The sequence below is a fragment of the Aristolochia californica genome, unplaced genomic scaffold (genome assembly GCF_029961685.1).
Source record: "Aristolochia californica isolate CCGP_79_NKW_82.1479 unplaced genomic scaffold, dmAriCali1.0.hap1 SCAF_1, whole genome shotgun sequence".
Classification (NCBI taxonomy): domain Eukaryota; kingdom Viridiplantae; phylum Streptophyta; class Magnoliopsida; order Piperales; family Aristolochiaceae; genus Aristolochia; species Aristolochia californica.
The window spans coordinates 61,114,938-61,133,459 of NW_027181770.1; the positions used below are offsets into that span (position 1 = coordinate 61,114,938).

The 18,522-nt window shown below is 38.4% G+C and overlaps 2 protein-coding genes and 1 pseudogene across 3 annotated transcripts; 2 read left to right on the plus strand and 1 right to left on the minus strand.

The window, feature by feature from the left end:
- Window positions 1–2,265: 2,265 nt before the first annotated feature.
- LOC137949954 (pentatricopeptide repeat-containing protein At5g48730, chloroplastic-like) lies at window positions 2,266–5,423 on the plus strand (annotated as a pseudogene).
- Window positions 5,424–7,276: 1,853 nt separating this feature from the next.
- LOC137946851 (high mobility group B protein 15-like) lies at window positions 7,277–14,800 on the plus strand. Of its 2 annotated transcripts, none has more exons than XM_068793167.1 (7): window positions 7,277–7,312; window positions 7,445–7,597; window positions 9,837–9,915; window positions 12,053–12,215; window positions 12,308–12,436; window positions 13,415–13,797; window positions 13,902–14,800. In XM_068793167.1, the coding sequence occupies exons 2-7, from the start codon at window positions 7,458–7,460 to the stop codon at window positions 14,412–14,414; spliced, it is 1,407 nt and encodes a 468-aa protein (XP_068649268.1). In that variant the 5' UTR covers window positions 7,277–7,312; window positions 7,445–7,457; the 3' UTR covers window positions 14,415–14,800. The 2 variants fall into 2 exon arrangements, with proteins under 2 accessions (XP_068649268.1, XP_068649328.1); XM_068793227.1 differs by lacking the exon at window positions 7,277–7,312 and adding an exon at window positions 7,315–7,331.
- Window positions 14,801–16,988: 2,188 nt separating this feature from the next.
- Window positions 16,989–18,125, minus strand: LOC137949963 (ethylene-responsive transcription factor ERF062-like). Its single transcript, XM_068796251.1, has one exon. It carries the CDS (start codon window positions 18,123–18,125, stop codon window positions 16,989–16,991), a length of 1,137 nt encoding a protein of 378 aa, XP_068652352.1.
- Window positions 18,126–18,522: the final 397 nt, after the last annotated feature.

Consider the following 18,522-nt stretch of genomic DNA (forward strand, 5'->3'; position numbering starts at 1 on the left):
CAAGACAAAGAACAACATAAACAGATTAGGGTGATTCAAGTTGAATTCCGAACCTGTTTCTTTGCAACTCTCTGAACAACCAGATAGCCAAGACACCAACAACGTTTGCACTGGGGAATATGGCTATAGCTTCACAGACACAAGTTTATCTTTGGTCTATATATGTAATTGCGAATTTCGGCCATCATTCAGTGAATTCCGTTGAAGCACTGGCTTTCCGATATTCTTCGAAATGGTAAAGAGACTTATCTAAAATAAAATGAACAAGTTAAACGTTCTTCATTTGATATCACGAAGAAATCTTGTTATCTGAACAATGACGCGGCGAGTGAAGGTCCGATTTTCTCCCTGACACAGACCAATGAAGATCCTCTAAAATGCAGGCATTTCGAAGCAAAAGGCAACTCAGTGCAGTGATCGGAGGATCTATGCTACAGAAGAGAACTTCATCAGGGTTAAAGTATTGAACAGGTTCATCTTCTTTTTCTATTTACAGCAGCAGTGACAGTAGAATCTTATCATAATGCATGATTATGAGTAGGTGATTTATTTTTGAAAATTAAGTTAGTCTCCCTAAGGCATAACCCAGACCAAAACTATGGTTTCTATAGTAATAATCTCCACAACTCTCTGCACTCCTGTTCTTCTCTGTTTTACTTAAATTCAAACTCCTAACGACAGATAACTATTCCATCTGTCGCGGAGCGATTGCTCGCGGAGGACACCGGCAAAAACTCATCGTGCTACGTCGAGGAAACGACGAATTTCGATCTCAACCTTAACGTATCAAGAGGGCATCGTCTATTCGATTTTCTCAAAATACGGTCTCCCAGTGGAGAGGAAGGGAGAGAGCGATGTGAATAGCTCACCGGGCTTCACTACCTCGAACGACGCCTCACCGCACCGCCTAGATTTGCGGCAGCTGGAACGACGCTTCCATGCCGGCTCCTGACGAGTTTTATGTCTGCCACATCATACCCCGCAAGGTGGCTCTAGCAGCGGTATCGATCGAGAAACAATAAACGGTAAATAGAAAAAAATGAGTAGTCTCGTTGTCTGATCCGAGTCAGCTCGATCACTGACTCGGTCGGGTTTCTTGCTATTATGTTGCAGTGAACCTGCTAGAGGACAGATAATAATGAAGAAAAAAGTCGAAGACGCGGTACGTGATCCAATCCGAGGCGACTCAGACCTTGACTCGGACGGAATACCTGCCGTTACGTAGCGAAAACCCGCTACAAGACCGTTACAACGAGTTTGTAGAGGCAAAAATCCGTTACAACGAGTTTGTATCGCCCGGTAAGTATGTCTAAAAATACGATATATCGTTTACGTACCGGATATATATCGGATATCGTAACAGATTTGTAACGGCCGATATATAGAATTCTGTTCGTTATGTCTTTTCCTGCTCTTCTTCGCCGAAACTTCGCTGGCACCTTTGCCTCCGTGAAATTCTCAATTCCGTGCGGCTTTCCCGTTGCCTCTGACCCTCTGTTTATGAAGAAAATTCTCAAATTTCAACCGTTACAGTCATTTTCTTCGCTTTGCTGCGCGAATTTGATCGAGGAGAGTTGGTTTTGCGAAGTCACCTGCAATAAAAATTAATTTTAGACAATTGCCTCCTTCTTCCCTCAGTTCGTACAAGGTGATTCGCCCCTTAAGCTTCTTCTTCCTTGAATTTTTATATACTTTGTGCTGCTTTTCTCTCTCAGTTAGTTTTGTGCTGGAAGCTCTTCATGAACGTATTACTGCTTTGCGTTGGCAGTCTGCCCTAAAGGTTAAGCTTTTCCTTTTTCTCTTTTTCTCTTCTGTTTAGCCTCCTTTTTGTGGACTATGCTCTGTTTCAATCAAACAGATTATTTTTGGTCTCTTAATGTTAGTTATATGAATTTCGTCAAGTTTTTCTCTAAACTGAATTTCATCTCGGGCCTGTTGTTGTTCTTCCTTTTCTTTTGGAAGAGGAGAAGGAGCTCACGATATCGGAAATCTGCATTTCATTTCTGATGCTGACGCATTAGCTGTCTCTGTTAGTTTTCTAATTCAGGAAACTATGACATGAAGCGATGCAATAGCTGCTTCAGTACTTCCTGCTGTTCCTGAATGATTTACTATAGAACTCTCATCTGCAACACAACCATATCTTGGCCATGATACAACTAATATACATGCCACTATGTCTTTCTTTTTTGTTTGTCTAAAAACCTAGTTTTTCTTGTATAACATTGATTCCCTTTCCGATGTCCTATTAACCAGTAGTGAAAGATGATTCTAATGACAACCGTAAGATGCTGATCATATTTTTACAATTTCAGGTATTTGATATGATTCTGTTGACAGCAATAAGATGCTGATCATACTTTTTACAATTTTAGGTATTTGATCTACTCTGCAAGCAGATCTCGTATAGACCTAATTCTGGCATATACATCAAAGTCATTGTGATAGTTGGACAATGCAGACAACCTGAAAAAGCTCTTGAACTCTTCCAATCTATGGCAGATGAAGGTTGTGTCATAAACCATGAAGTGGCCTCTTTGACAAAGCATTTTGTTGCTTGATGAGATGAAGAATGCTTCAGTTGTCATCCTGATGTCTATACTTTGTGCTCATTACACCTTGCCTCCAGTTCTTCAAATTTGACCTAGTCCAGGCTTTACTCTCGGACATGGAGTTTAATGGTATCAAGCTTAATACCATCACATATAACACTCTTATCGATGCTTATGGCAAAGCACGCAGGTAAAGGCTATTTATGTGTTTTTTTTGTTTTGCTGAAAATTTGAAATTTCTCTTCCATATCCTAGTGAGAAACCAGGATTTTAAAGGCAAAAAACTACTTCTGTAACCCCCTATTTTTGCAAGAGACAGTTGGTCCACTTCCTAGCCAAAGCCCAATTTGCCACGTGAAAGTTAGTCACTATCAATAGCTCCTTACTTGAGATGACCTGTTGGTGCTGAAGTTTTGTCTGAGTTTTTGTACTCTGGCAAAGCTAGTGTTAGTTTTCCCTAAGGGCTTTGATATATATATATATTCATATTGTTAAATACTATATATTTATATCACTTGCTGCCTTGTATCCTTCAACTGCTGATGTTGCTCTTGGTTCTCTTTGACCATGTTGTCTGTCTTAATTTATTGCAAGTCGTGTGGATGGAACATCTTGAGCATGGTTCTGTTTCTGATATTTTGTACTTCTGATAAATATTAACCATAGTTTGTCTCATTTGTGCTTGTATATGACACATGTAATGGCTCAATAATCTATGGCTATAATTTATTTTTTCCAATGTTTTGATGTGTTCTCTTTTCTCTCTTGGCAGAGATGGAAGCAACTCTCTGAGAGATGCTTCTGGGCCAAGACTGTTATCTAAATGTCTGGACAATGAATGCCACCCTTTGAGCGTTTGGCGGTAGTGGGCAGATAGAAACAATGGAGATGGAGAGTTGTTATGAGAAGTTCCAGATTATGGGAATTAATCCAAATTTCAAGACCTTCAACATACTTCTTGATTCTTACAGAAAAGCCGAACATTATGCAAGATGCGCTCTATGATGGAGTACATGCAAAAATATTACTTCTCATGAACCCTAGTCAATTATAATGTGGTCATAGATGCATTTAGGATGGCAGGAGATTTGGAACAGATGGAGTATTTGTTTAGGTTGAAGAGATCTGATAGAATAAAGCCCAATTGCATCACCTTGTGTTCTCTTGTTCGTGCATATGGGAGAGCGGATGTGATAGACAAGATAAATAAACGTCTTGAGAATAATTGATAACTCAGATATCATGTTGGATACAGTGTTTTGTAATTGTCTAATTGGTGCATATGGTAGGTGTGGGAGCCTGACTGAGATGAGAGACGTGTTGGAGATGATGGAGAGAAGAGGGCGTAAACCTGATAAGGTTATTTACAGTACCATGAGTCAGCCGTATTCTAACAAAAGGATTAGAGATAAGAATGAAGGAGATCCAATTTATCTTTCAAGGAGAGCAGGAAAACATGATGATGGGTGGTTGAATTATTCTGTAAGTACTAGATCTGATGAGATTCGTTTTTAGGTTCTGCCATGGGAGAGCTAGGAAGAAGTTGGTTCCTTGTTATTCTTTCAGTATTGAAGACATTTGAGAGAAACAAGATGACTTAAGAAATATATGCTTGAGGGGAGGTCTTGGCAATTGTGTCCTCTCTAAATGTAAATTTCAACTTTATGAGACTAAATTGACATTTCAGTTTGTCAATAAAGTTTTTAGGTGGCACCATTTAAGACGAAGTCAGTTCGTGATGTGCAGAGGCATTTCCAAATTTGTCAAGTCAGCTTGATCAAGCAAGATATAAAATGGGTATCATCCGAGGTATGTTATGTACAAGAGCTCGTTGCTGGAAGAAAATTTACATCTAAACTGGTACAACTTGTGTTTTATTCATCAAATATTGGAGGAAGATGGATGTAGATATGTTCATCTAATTGATTTAGTGGCAGAAATGCATGCTTTCTTATTTCTTATGGTCAGGAGAAGTCATCAGACACAATCGTGGAGGAGTCTGAGGAGCCCAAGTGAACTACTGGCAAAATTTCGTAATCTGAAATTAGGAAGCTGAGCTATGATTGATACAACATTAAAAGTTCAAGGGATCTGGCCTGGTGGTTCCTAGTATGTTGCGGGAAAGGCTTGGAAATGAGAAGCCATTTTGTACTTATTGAAACCAGTTGTGCTAAAACCTCGAGGCAATAGTGAAGGCGCAACATGAATATAAGATGGATCGGCCCGGTCGATATTAAATTCTCAACACTCCCCCGCACGTTGCCATTTGTGGCTCGTGGAAACAAGTGGGAGTGAGACTCGAACTCGGGACCTACCTTGCTTTGATACCATATTGAAATTAGTTGCGCTAAAACCTCAAGGCTATAGTGAAAGCGCAACATGAATATAAGAGGGATTGGCCCGGTCGATATTAAATTCTCAACACTCCCCCGCACGTTACCATTTGTGGTTCATGGAAACAGGTGGGAGTGAGACTCGAACTCGGAACTTACCTTGCTCTGATACCATATTGAAACCAGTTGCGCTAAAACCTCGAGGCAATAGTGAAGGCGCAAAAAGAATATAAGAGGGATCGGCCCGGTTGATATTAAATTCTCAACAGTACTTGTCGCTGAGAAATGCAAAATGGCGGACCTTGTCCATGTGCCATAAGCTGCATTGACGGGAGAAAAATGAAGGTGTATTTGTGTTTGCATGGTCTTTGCAGAGTAGAAACGCATTTTTAACATGCTCTGTTCGGTTGCAGTCACAGTAATGGATTGGCGACGCCAGCATTGCAATGGCTCCTGTGATTGTTTTCAAATCTTGGGAATTTATGTTTTCCTTTTGTTTCATGTTCTGGCTAAAGAAACTAACCATATGTGACAGATTTCAAAGATGGTGGGTGAGTTAAAGCGAGCCTGGACAAAAGAGCCAAAGTGGTAATAGGAAAAGATTGAACTCCCGTCAATAATTTAACTACAGTAACCCCGGCAGCAATCTTATTTGTCTGTCCTAACCTGGTTTTCATAGATGGTACTGAACACAAACCTTATAGCGAACAAAAAGGGTCAAAGCTGAATAGCCCAAAGTGTCAAAGCAGGTTAGGACCAAATCAGACCGATCGGATCCTCGTGCTATAGTGATCGAGTCAAATCTCTTGACTTTTTTGTCCCGACCAGAACTGGAGTTGATTCACTGGAATTGTAACTGCAAGTCTGTTGAAACAAGGATGAATACATGGTACGTCATACATCCATTTAAGTATCTTTAATTTCAAGAAAGATAAGAAAAACTCAAACATCGAAGTCGACATCATCTCCTAGCATCATTATCACTTCATCCTGCTTTTAAATCTTTTGCAAATCTTGAGTCGATTATATGAGACTTAATAGAATTAATCAGAGGGTATAGTAAACAGTACTAAACTTGTTTTCTGCCACACGTGTGCGTTCACGGGCCTCTTTTAAGAAGCTCACGTGCGGGTCAATTAGTGCCTTAATTAATACATTAAATAGCAAAAACTAATATCCTGGCAGGTAAAGAATAAAACCGTTAATTAATTAATTCGTAAGAGCCCACGGGCCCCACATCTAAGGAGTACGTTGGTTGGACAAATTAAGGCCTTTACCACAGGGGGCCTACAAAAAGTGAGGTCCACCAGACTAAAACTCACAGATTCACAAAAATAAACCCTTTTTTGTTTTTTTAAATAAAGACTTGGTCCAAATTACGAAAACGCTAAGCAGCGTAAAGTGTGGGGTGGAGAGACGCAGCAGTTACATCACCAGTGTATTCGTATTCTGTGTTCCAGCGATCGTATCCACTGCCTTCCTTATCTTCTACAAACATCCGGTTTGCCCGCGAGTCAATCACGACACGTTTTTTGTTTTTTTTTTTTTTTTTTTTACGTCTCAGAAATCAGAAAAATCGTCAACCATATTCTGTTTTTTTATTTTTTTCCTTTAGTCGTATGATGATTAATTTGCGCCCCCTCCAGAATACAAATCTTGCCTTCTAATCAACATTCCGCTTAAAAAAAATAAAAAAACAATGCTTTTTGGGTTTGACGTTTCTCTCAAAGTTTCAAACGCCTTATTTCTATTTTTATTCTTTTTATCTAAGATTAAACAAACCGTAGCCAACACCAAAGGTAAGCTTTTCTTTTTTTTTTTCTTTTTCCGTTCTCTCTGTTTGTGTTGTTTCCTGTTTTATGGCTTTAATTTATTTCGTTTATTTTCCTTGCTTCTGTGACTCTCTGTCTTTCTTCTCTTGAATAATCTATACAATACTGTCGTTTCGTTTCTTACTCTTCTTTTCATTAATAGTGCACTTATTATTCTAAGGTCTGGGTCTGGTATGGTTGTTATTACTATTATTATTACTGTTTAATATAGTTTCTTGTCCTTCCGGCAAAACGTACCGTCTGTCTGGATTCCGTTTGAAATCCGAATGAGCAGAAAGCTGGAGGAAAACCCTTTTTACCTCCGTATCGAAACGGTGAATCGGTGTCAGACATGGAACGAAGAGACTTTCTGTGTCTCTCTCTTTTTGTTTTTTTGTTTTCCCCTTGTTTCAATCTGTATGCCGTTTACTACTAGTCACGTCCGTCTTTCTTTATAAGGCTTAGCTTCTGTAAAAGCGATTGGAACGGACTTGTACAACAGGATTTTGTAAAGATTTTGAATTTCCCTCTGTACTTCAATCCTGGGTCGTCGTGAATGTTGCCTCTCTGTCTTTTGCAACTGATGTTTCCATGCAAGGTTTTGTTTTTCAAAAAAGTATTGACTGTTGTAACTTGTAAGATTTTATAGCTATTTAATCAGAAGACTCTGCGTTTATCTTGCTTGTGATATTATTTGCCTTTCTGGGTTTTATGGTCTCATGTTGTTGTTTGTTGCATGTTCCAATAGATTGTTGTGAAGAATGACTGAACTCAGAGAAACGCAGCTGAGTTACCGGCAATACCCGTTGCCTCTTGCAACTTATGACGAAGTGATTCGCAATCCAAAGTTGTTCATCGACACATTGGAGAAGCTTCATGCGAAGATGGGTACCAAGTTCATGTGAGTGGTCTTTTACGTCGTTTTAATTTTTTCTGTTCTTAGATTGGCAAGCGAAAATGTAAGGTACTTTCTGTTTTTTTTTTCTGGGCATGTAAATGAAGATGCTTTCCTTCACACTGGTTATTTGGCTTTTGCTATCGTGGTGAATCAATATTAAAGCCATTATTTAGTTATTTATTTTTCTGTCTAGCAGTCTTCTCCCTTGCCGAAAGAGCTAGTCTTCTTCTCTTTCAAACTATAAAACAGAGCAAGTTGAAAGTATTAAAAATCTAAATAATTGCTTGTTAAATAGTTAACTTATTTGCTTGTGAAATATACATATTTTGTTAATGTTATTTGCTTGTAAAATATTTGGGAGTGGAGAACAGATATTGAAGTTTGAACTTGAGGGTACTGATAACTTGTATAATAGTCATTAATGATGTGAAAGTATTTGCTTTGCGAACAAATGTAGCATACGGTGTATTCTTAGTGCATATCAGAACTAGTTGATGGTTGTGATCCATGTGGTTGGACTGTGTTAGCTGAATGCTGCACTTCATCTATAAATTACTAGAATCTGGGATGGTTCTTGCGGTAAACAAGTGAGTTGCACTCTCAGTAGCTGTTTCAAGGAAGGGGGCTGTACTGAAGCATGATATAACATCTTTTTTGGACATTTTAGTGCAGGCAAAGAGTAATTTAGTGCTGAAGTCAGCAGTCTGTTTGACGAAAAGTTATGCTTTGACCATTGCAAATTTATTCCTTGATAGAGGTCAAACACTTCAAATGGTGAAGCATTGGAACCTAGAACATCTTAAACATTATTTTGATATCGGATGCTATTGTGCCCTTGTATCAGAGAAGAGCATGATGAGTTATGAGTACCATCTTTAGCTTCTTTTTTTAAGGAGATGTTGTTTGATTTTTCAATGCAGAACCATTTGAGAACGGGTTTAGGGTGTTTAGTCTTTGTAACACAGACCTTGCCCAGATTTTTTGGCTACACATAAGTTTTTTAATAAGGTCAGTCTTTTTTTTGACAGTGATTAATGTTATCCAGTTTCAGTGTGTGTTTTTTACTTTTGCAATTCGTAGAAAGCCTTCAGTTAGACCCAATGGCAAATTATTGGCAAGGTGCTTCATTAGCTATGCATAATTTTGGAATTTTATGAAAGATGGATGTACTCAATCAAGTTGAGTTTGCTGATCAATATGAGGATTAAGGAAGCTATTGCAATTGGGCAATTCTGGCATGCATCCAATTGTCCGGAAAAGGAAAAGAACATGTGGATATGCTTTATGAAGAGCAGTTACTGGGATTTATGTTATGCCATAATTGGACATTTGGCTTAATGGATGCATAGGGATAAGATAAAGGCTCAGAAGCTGCTTCTGTTTTGGGATTGGAATTCCTGTTCTAACTTCTTTACCTCATATTTGCTTTGAGGTAGAAAGTGCTAACCTTCCATGATATCTGTCATTCATATGTCTGAAGTCTTTTTACATATGGTTCTCTTCGGATCAGTGGAGGAAGGTGATCAGAGTTAAACTATAATTGTACAAGGAAGTGAATGGGATGCGAGAACCACATAGTTGTTTGTTAAAATACAATTTCTGAATTGTTGATGTTTGGTGAATTACCCCCACAGTTTGGAAAAAGAAGGCATCCATATAACCTATAATGGAAACCACCATCACTTTTTCCCCAACCGACCACAATCACTTGAGTCTGTAGCACTCAAGGTTTTCCATGTACTTGTCCCTCATTGAAACATTTATTTTTTTTAATTCAGCAAACAATAGATATAACCTATTTCCTTTGATTTCATTGTATCACTGATAAACAAGCTGAGTGGCTCAGACTTGAAGTCTAGAAGTGTATAAAAAAGGCTGTGCAGATAAAACTTCATTCATGTGTCGAATGAAGCCATTAGTATGTATTTCTGCTGTTTTATCTATATTAAGCTTTCTCAGTAGTGATTTTTTCTTGAAGATGTTTCTCAGTAGTGATCATATGATGATAGGTTGCCATCAACAGGTGCAGGCTTCCTTTTTAATATTAAAATTTAATATTATGTGCAACCTATTCAATTCATACCAATTTTAGTTCTTGTCAAACTCTTTCCTTTAACTGCCTCTGTTGCCTGTATTGACAATTCTAGTTTCATGATTTGGATTGCTTTATATTTGGTCCTTTGTTCTTTTAATTGAATTCCTCATGCACTTCTGTTGATTTCATTTTTCATTCCTTATATAGGGTGCCAACTATAGGTGGAAGAGAGCTAGATCTCCATCGACTTTTTGTAGAAGTTACTTCTAGGGGTGGTATCGATAAGGTGCAGTACAATCTAATGGTTCTTGATGTAGCTGCCTCATCTTGAATCTATTTATGTTTTCTATTCGTGTTGGTACATAGATTTGAAACTCCAAATTCTGTTTCATGCTGCTGTTGAGATTTTTTTTTCTCATTTGGTTTTGTGCCCGACAATATGACTGCTGAAGAAAAATCCATGCACATAGTAATGGCATTAAAGAAATGTTCTGATTCAATCCACCTTCCTTTCATGCTGCTGTCATGTGGAATGAATTCAATTCACAACAAAGGTCACTAAAAGTGTCTTGGGTTCAAGCCAAATGCACCATAATGGATCAGAATTACTCTTACAGTAAATGATAACTTAACTGTGATTATTTTTATTGCTGCTATTTGTGTTATCGTCATCATCTTTCTGTTAGGAGCCCAAGAAACACGTGTTTCAACTGTACATATGACCATATTCTTGATCTATGTATTTTTACCATGATTCCTTGGTCTCATGTACCTAGATCAGCTAATGATTTGGTTGACAAGGTTGTGAAAGAGGGTTCCTCCCTCCAACACCTCATTGTGACTTTGGCCTTATAGTGGTTTTCTTTATTAAATCTTGTTCTATTTCAAAAAATGATTTAGAAAAAATTGTACAAGAAACGTGTGGAAGAATTCGTTGTTTGGTTACCCCTTGAATTTGGTTACTATCTCTCTACAACTCTAGAAATTGGTAGTAATTATATACCAAACTAAAACAATTAAGTGAACTCATTGTTTTGCTGCATGTTAAGATTTGTCTTGCTTGGATCAAGGGCAAGACCTTTAAAAGATCAATTGGATGCAGGATTGCATGCAGAATTCAATGTAAAATAGAATGGTGGATTTTCTTGAGGTACTATTCGTTTTATTCATTATAGATCAATCTGAACAAGAATCTTTTTAGGCAGCATTTATTGTCTCTGCATCTTAATCTTGTTTAAATGGTCCCTGCAGGGGAAAGTACTCTTGATCTTCATTATATGTTCCAAGCATAATAATTCCATCATGTTTTTAACTGTAGTTGAAGTCGACGCCAAACTTATGTTTGTTTTTTTGGTCAAACCATTTTGATGTGTGTCTGAACTAAACAGAATTATTTGGTTTTTTCATTTGAGTTTTAAGTTTCAGTTGGATTTATAAGAACTTGATTGGTATAACTGCCACTATTTAAGAAAAAATAATTAAAAAACGGTGATAATTATCCAACAAAGAAAAGCTATTAATGGTTAACTATATAAACCCAAGTTTATTATGTACTAAGTTAATAATGATTAGTATTTTACATACAAATAATAGTTGAATGTAATATACTACTTTGAAGGACCTAGTAAAGACCTCACTAAATTGTGAAAACTTGTTTCTAATATGTAGAAAGTATGAAAACTAGTAGAAGGTTTAACATAAATTTCAATTTTTTAGTGACAAAGGTTAAGAAATTACTGACGTTATTTGCTTTAAATAAATAAAAAATCATTGAACCATGGCTCTTGAAACATCAAGTTACTGATTGTTGCATTATATTTTAGTGGCCTAATTGACTCAAGCGTGCAACTTCTTTTGGTCTTGATGAGCCTTTTGGGCTTAAGGATGTTATCAGTGGTGTGGCTTACCCTTTAATGAGCTTTGCTGTATGAAAATAATTTTTTTATCTATTTATGTCTCTTGTTACTGCTGAACAGTTGCTAAACACTAGTTTGCGGATTGTTATAAATCTCTGGGTTTACTGCTGATAAATATTTTTCCTCGGGAGGAAAGATATGATTGACTAGAGGTAGACAAGTGCACTCATGCCTTTTTTCTGCAGCCTGGTTAATCTAAAGCTAGGCATGGAAAATAAAGTGAATATTAAATTGAATATATCTAGAAGGATTTTGCCACCGATTAATTTTCAGGTGTGGCTTGTTGACCACTAGAGAATAGTCCAACGAGGCAAAATTGACCACTAATTGTCTCTTATTTTATTTAAAAAAAAATCCCCAAATATCTGGGCTATGTGATATCTAATTCAGCTCTTGTTTATGCCATGGTACTCCATTCAGGGGTTCAGTTTGCTGGTAGATACAAATGATTATTTACTTTTGTTTAATTATATTTTTCCTATCTTACCATTTTGAGTGCTATTGTAGATCATCAAAGACCGAAGGTGGAAAGATGTTACGGCTGTTTTTAGTTTTCCATCCACTGCCACAAATGCATCCTTTATCTTGCGCAAGTACTACATTTCCTTATTGCATCATTATGAGCAGATATATTTCTTCGGATCCAGAGGATGGATCCCACCTCCTGCTGGTTTGCACTTCTAAATCCTCAGGCTTCAGTTGTTTTTATGTTTTTAATGGGGTGTAGAAAGCTCAATTTTCTCATGTCATCTTTTGCTTTAGCTTCTCTGCCAGCTCCATCATCTGCCCACATTCCAGCACAAGGAACATACGAACTTGGTGGATCAGTTTCAGAAACCCAAGCAATGTCCCAAAAGCGGAGGAGAAGCACGGGCGAGTTTTTGCCTGGTGGTTTGTTTCTTGTTCTTTTCATCACTTATATTTTCAGTTTTCCCCTTCGTTCATCAAATTGAATTATTCTGTCAGACACGTGCACAGGTCATGTGACATGCAAAAGTCAATCATCTTCTTTTATTGGGTAGACTAATGTAATCATCTAGTCCATGCTTCCTGAGTCCAAAAACTCGCCATTCAATCAACTTCTGAATTTTTATATGTTATGTGGACTATTAAACATGTATATTTGACCATTTTCACTATTTGAGCACCAGTATCTTCAATAGAATCTGCCCAGCCAAAAGTATGATACACATACTATTGGTCTATGTTGCAGGCACACACATGATTCACTTGTGCAAGGAGATAGTTTAGTGGAGGAATCATCTAGTATGGTGATGGAACATGGTTGAAGATACGTAATCAGTTACGTTATTAGGCTAGAAAGAGATGCATTCAACATTGAGGAATTATTTTGGATGTATCTATGGATAGGGTTAAAAAATTCTGACTCCCCTGTACTTGCTGGAATTGTAAGAAAATGTGAGGGATGAGAACTAATACAAGGATGTCTGTAGTTATTAGAAAAGGTAAGTAATGAGAATTGAAAAGGCAAAGTTTGGAATTCAAGAAAATGTAATGCATGAGAAGCCTAATCACGTGACCCCTACCAGATTGAGAACATTAGAGGTGATATTTCTTGCCTCTATGTAGAAATACATACTTTCTGTTGAAAAGATGTTGCTCCTGTGTAAAGAATTGCTGCAAAAATTATTTGTAATTAAAGCATGTGAGGAAGCTTTCAACTTAAACAAAAGCAACTTGAAACCTGATACCTGCTAACCTCAGTCATAACTAATATTTAATGTCCCGAGAATTAGCTTTCAGACAGTTGACTGTATTTACCCTTTAGTTTACAAGATCTTTTCCTTTTCTCAAGTAGGTTGCGCCTAAAGTCTCTTATAATAACAGCAAGCCTCCACATCTGTACAGGTTATCCCGTGGTTGGGGTCATTGATGGGAAATTTGAGCATGGGTATTTGGTTACTGTTACAGTTGGGACACAGAAGCTAAGAGGTGTATTATATCACACTTCAGAACACCCTCCAGTAGCGCATGTGTCTCATTTTCCCTCTGGGCCCCATAATAGAATCAGGGATGTTGCGGCAACATCAGGGGTCTGTCGGCGGAGGCGTAGAAAGAAATCTGAGATGAGAAAGAGGGACCCATCCCATCCAAAGCCAAATCGGAGTGGGTACAATTTCTTTTTCGCTGAGCAGCATGCAAGACTGAAACCCCTTCATCCAGGGAAAGACAGAGAGATCAGTCGGATGATTGGGGATCTCTGGAACAAATTAACTGAAACTGAAAAAGCTGTAAGAAAAAGAGAAAGCTATTAGTAACTAAACTAACAATTTTTTTTTCCTCCTTGTGCTCCTGTATCCAACCTAATTTATACTTTATTACTTTTGGGTTTCAGGTATATCAGGAGAGAGGGGCTAAAGATAAGGAGAGATACCGAAGTGAGATGGAGGAGTACAGGGAAAGACAGAAAGCAGGTCCTATCAATGCAGTTCCAATTCAACAGTGTCTTGTATTACCAGATGCTTCGTCTACGGTGGACTCTGCTGTGAGGATGGAGATGGAGAGTGCTTTGGCTGAAAATGAGAGCTGTTCTGAAGAAAGCGAATCTGAAGATGAGAAAATTGTTGATGAAAAGGTATCTGAAGTAGAGGTTTTACCAGGGGCAGGATTAGTTCAAATGGGTGAGCAAAGTGGCAGTGCGTCTGTAGGAGAAGCTGTTGAGTTTCAGCACGTGGATCAAGGGTGGAAAGTGGGTGATGTCAGGAATTCAGTTGCTGTCGAACAGCCACAATCAGTTAAGAATGAACCCCGTATTGTGGCTCCAATGGAGTTGGTTAAAAATGAGCCTCTAGCTGGGGTTCTTTCAGAATCTATAGAGAATGAGCAGTCAAACGTGGATGAGCATTAAATCATTCTTGAGGTCTGGTATTCGTTTGGGGGATAGGAGATAGTAAGATTCTTTTCAACCAGCTTAGTCAGATCTAATCTCTCATACAAACTTGATTTGCACATGGGAAGGGTAACTTTTCCTTTACATTGTGCCATTATAGGTCTCAACTGTTGTACTCTGCTGTTCAAAGCGGAAAATGTTCTTTTTTTTATTTTTTTTCTGGTGAGGCTAGATTGACAGAGCTTTGGTTGTGAACTGGCAGAGGGTTTTGGTCCGTAAAGGTCGACAGAGATTCTCTGTTGGCTGACTATCTTCAGTTTGTTTCTAACGATTACAGCCATTTTGAAATATTCTTGTAGCTGGTCTTGAGACGGTGATCTGTAGTATACTGGGCTTCGCTGAGTTGCAGGAATTGAATTCTTTCATGGTTGTCTAAATCATTTTATATGGTACAGTATTTTGTTCACGGGGAAAATCGTTCCGTTTTACAGCTCATGCAAGTTAGATTCTTGGGCTGGCTATATTTTCCCAGCTTCACGGCAGCCCGGTATCACATGCCAAGAAACGGGGAACATTTAAGACAGGTTTAGAGCTATGAGTTTTGTTGTTATTAGGGGCTGAGTTGAGTCCGAACCTGCCTATGTTTGAGCCGAACTTGATTTAAATATTTCGAACTCGAACTCGAGCCGAGCCTAGCTTAAAATTGTTATCGAGTTCGAGCCTAATAATTTTAACTGAGTTCGAACTTCAATATATATTTAAATTTTTTTAAAAAATACATATCAAATAAATTATATATAAAATTATGCATACATTTTACATAAAATTGGGAATGACCTCTACTTAAAATTGGGGATAAGGGTGACATCGAATCCAGCTAAGTCCGAACTTTGTTCAAGTCGAGCTTGATTTAAATATTTTGAATTCGAGCTCAAGCCGACCCTAGCCTCGAACCTAAAATTGTAATCGAACTAGAGCCTGATAATTTTAATTGAGTTTGAGCTCGAGCTCTACCCGAGTTCGAGCTTAACCTACATTTAATACTCTATATAAATATATATCAAATAAATTATATATAAAATTATGCATACATTTTAAAAAAAATGATATGGGAGGTTCATGATTGAATTTTAATAATGGATTAAAACGCACCAATATTAATCTTTTTTATTCCAAATGTTGTCTAGTTTGTTTTGTAATTTTTGAATCTGGCCATAAATTTACTATAATCTTTTTAGTGCCCCTGGTTGAAACTTATATTCTAGGAAAAACTAAAAATAAAATCCTATTACTATTAGTGACTTATAAGAAAATTACAAGAAATATTTTAAAATTTTCTTAGGAAAGTTAAATGGACCTCTTATTGTCTCTTCTAAGAAAATAAATAAAAATTAATAATCAATCTAATATATTACTATACTTATCAATAAATTTTTAATCAAATAAAATGTCAAACACAAAATTGCAATAAAAATTATCTCATGCTAAAAGTTTTACAACATCAACTATCAAATACTTACAAAAAAAATTTATACGATTTTCTAGCTCATCTAGGCAGGAAAAATCTTACTTAGAAAATTATATGATTTTTTAATAAAAAATTTCAATTAAAAAAAATTACAAAAAAATGAGACACTAATAGTCCCTAGAAACTTATTTCTATTAAAATATATTTTTAATTTCTTTAAGAGTCATGAGGAAGGAGAGTGTAAGGAAAAAGTTATTTCGCCTAGACGACACGGAGGAAGGGGTTACGGTGCCAGTGTCGTCCGGGATGATGGCTGCGACAGAAACAGATGCGAAGGTGAGGGTAGGAAGAAATCAAACAGCCGGCGACAGAGGCGGCTGGCGAGCAATTGTCGACGTTTGTTGTGACAACAACGGATGCGAGGGGCAAGACAGTGGACCCCCCCACCACCTAGCTCTCACTCCCGTTCCCCCACTCCACACTTAGGTCGTGAACGAGCCAGCTCGCGAGTCGTCGAGCTCGGCTTGTTAATTTAAACAAGCCAATTCCGGATCTCGAGCTCGAGAGATACTGAACCGAGCCGCTCACGAGCCGGCTCGGTTCGAACCACTCCTAATTACATACGAGAGCTGAAAGTGTCTGTCCTTAGATTCATGCTATTGAGATTTTTGGGTTTTCCTCGCAGTGGTGGGCGTCTCAAGATTTGTTGGTATTTAGTTGTTTTAGTTGACTTAAAATCTGAAATGTGTTGGCCTCCTCTATACAGGTGTTACCTAATTTAAATCTAGAAAGGAAAAGAGAAATATTTTAAAGTTTATTCAACATTCTTACAACTTTAACTAAGGATCAATCACTGAATCACTGTGAAAAAATTCTGAACAATTCTGAACATCCCATGAAAAATCCCCCAAGGCAGGAAAAAAAATCACTGAAAAATTCTGTCAAACCCTAATAAGATCAAAGAATTGCTTTGGCGAGTTGTCAATGAAAATGAAACCAATGAACCCTTTGAATCATACCCTCATAAAAATCATCTAAAATGTGAGTTTGATACGAGTCCGATGCACCACGTATGTACTTTCTCCTGGGAAATTAAGACCGAGAAAGGCAAACTCATAGACGAGTCATGAATCAGATACTGGAAGAGCATCCCAAATCATGTCCATATCCAGTGAAGGCATTCTACTCAAAAGAACCCCATCGGAATCCAACACTTCCTGCGGCTTCCTACTGCTTAGAGAAGAACCAGTTTCGATCCCAGGAGCCGGCGACTGGCCTTCTACCATTTCTGACCGAGACTCTGCGCCGTTGGGTTTCTTGGTCTCGACTTGTTTCTGTGTGTTTGTCTGTGCTGTGGAAGTCCCTCCGCCAAAAGCTTGAAGCTTGGCATCTAAAAGCGCAGCAGTTGCAGAATGTAATGCGTTGGTCTTGGAGTGCAAAGAATTTGCCTTCAACTGATGCTTCAGGTCTGGAAAATTCAAGTGTGCGAAATCCCCACGAAGCATGTATGCGGCGGTGTCGTAGGCAAAGGCTGCCTCTTCAGCTGTATCGAAGGTTCCCAACCAGACTCTCGTTCTGTTTCTGGGTAATCTGATCTCTGCCACCCACTTTCCCCAGTGTCTTTGCCTCACTCCTCTGAACAGTTTAGACTGCGAAGAAGAAGAAGAAGAAGAAGAAGAAGAAGTCTTTTGGTGGCAGCCATTCACCTTTCTTCCCACCGCATATTTGGTTTGTGAAGTTTTTGTTACACTGAGCCAATCACTTTGGACACTCATGGGACACGAGTTACCGAGCTTGTCATTCCTCTGAATCCTGCCGGCGCCGATTTGTTTCTGTCTCTGATATAACTGAAAGTCGATCTGTGAGAGGTCCGGAGATGCTCTGTGAAGCATCTCAGCCATTTGGGCCCCTTGTTCCTGCAAAAGGAAACTCAACTTCGACGTGGGCTGAGAAGAAGCCCAGGAAGAAGACGAACAAGGGGGGCAGGAGGAAGGAGAGGAAGAAGAAGCTTGGATTCGGCTTAACTGGATAAGATTTGAAGAGGACGACGAGGCGAGATGTCCGGAAGCTTGTGAAGGATTCAAGAAGCCGTCAGTACTGAAATTGCAAGACTGAGGTGGGCGGCTGTTTTCATGCATCACCCCTCCATTACAAGAAGAATCAATGGCATCGCCTGAAGAGCTTCTCACCTCACCAACGAGCCCTTGAAAGCCTACTGTCATTTGAAGATAAGAAGACTGCAACGGCAACTCTCGCGCCATCTTTGCTAACTTCTCTTCCATCAAGTGATCTGGTTTTCGAGCTAATAAGGACCTTCAATGGTTCTCCATGATTATTATACTTGTCCAATGTACTGAATCTTATGCACTCTCAGCTCAAAGATGACACAAACAATAGCTGGAGTCGCTTGGAGAGGAAGCAAAAGACTCGGAAAGAAGAGATGGATCAGTGAGAAGCAAGAAGGAAAGATTGATTCCGGAGCAAAGACTAATAAGCATGCCAATATATATTAAACATTCTCTTGACTAACATAGAGTTTTCAATCACTCTTAAGTAAACTGTAATTATCATCCTTGTCAGAGCCCCCGCAGAAAAGTCTCCTTGAGGCCCTCATCTTCGTGCTTCCCATTCTCCATGTCCCCAAAGAGTAATCCGAAC

Coding starts and splice junctions, on each gene's coding strand:
- LOC137949963 (XM_068796251.1), bottom strand. CDS start 18,125: ATGGCGCGAGAGTTGCCGTTGCAGTCTTCTTATCTTCAAATGACAGTA.
- LOC137946851 (XM_068793167.1), top strand. CDS start 7,458: ATGACTGAACTCAGAGAAACGCAGCTGAGTTACCGGCAATACCCGTTG. Junction 7,598..9,836: donor AAGATGGGTACCAAGTTCAT/GTGAGTGGTCTT, acceptor TTCCTTATATAG/GGTGCCAACTATAGGTGGAA. Junction 12,437..13,414: donor GGGCGAGTTTTTGCCTGGTG/GTTTGTTTCTTG, acceptor ACATCTGTACAG/GTTATCCCGTGGTTGGGGTC.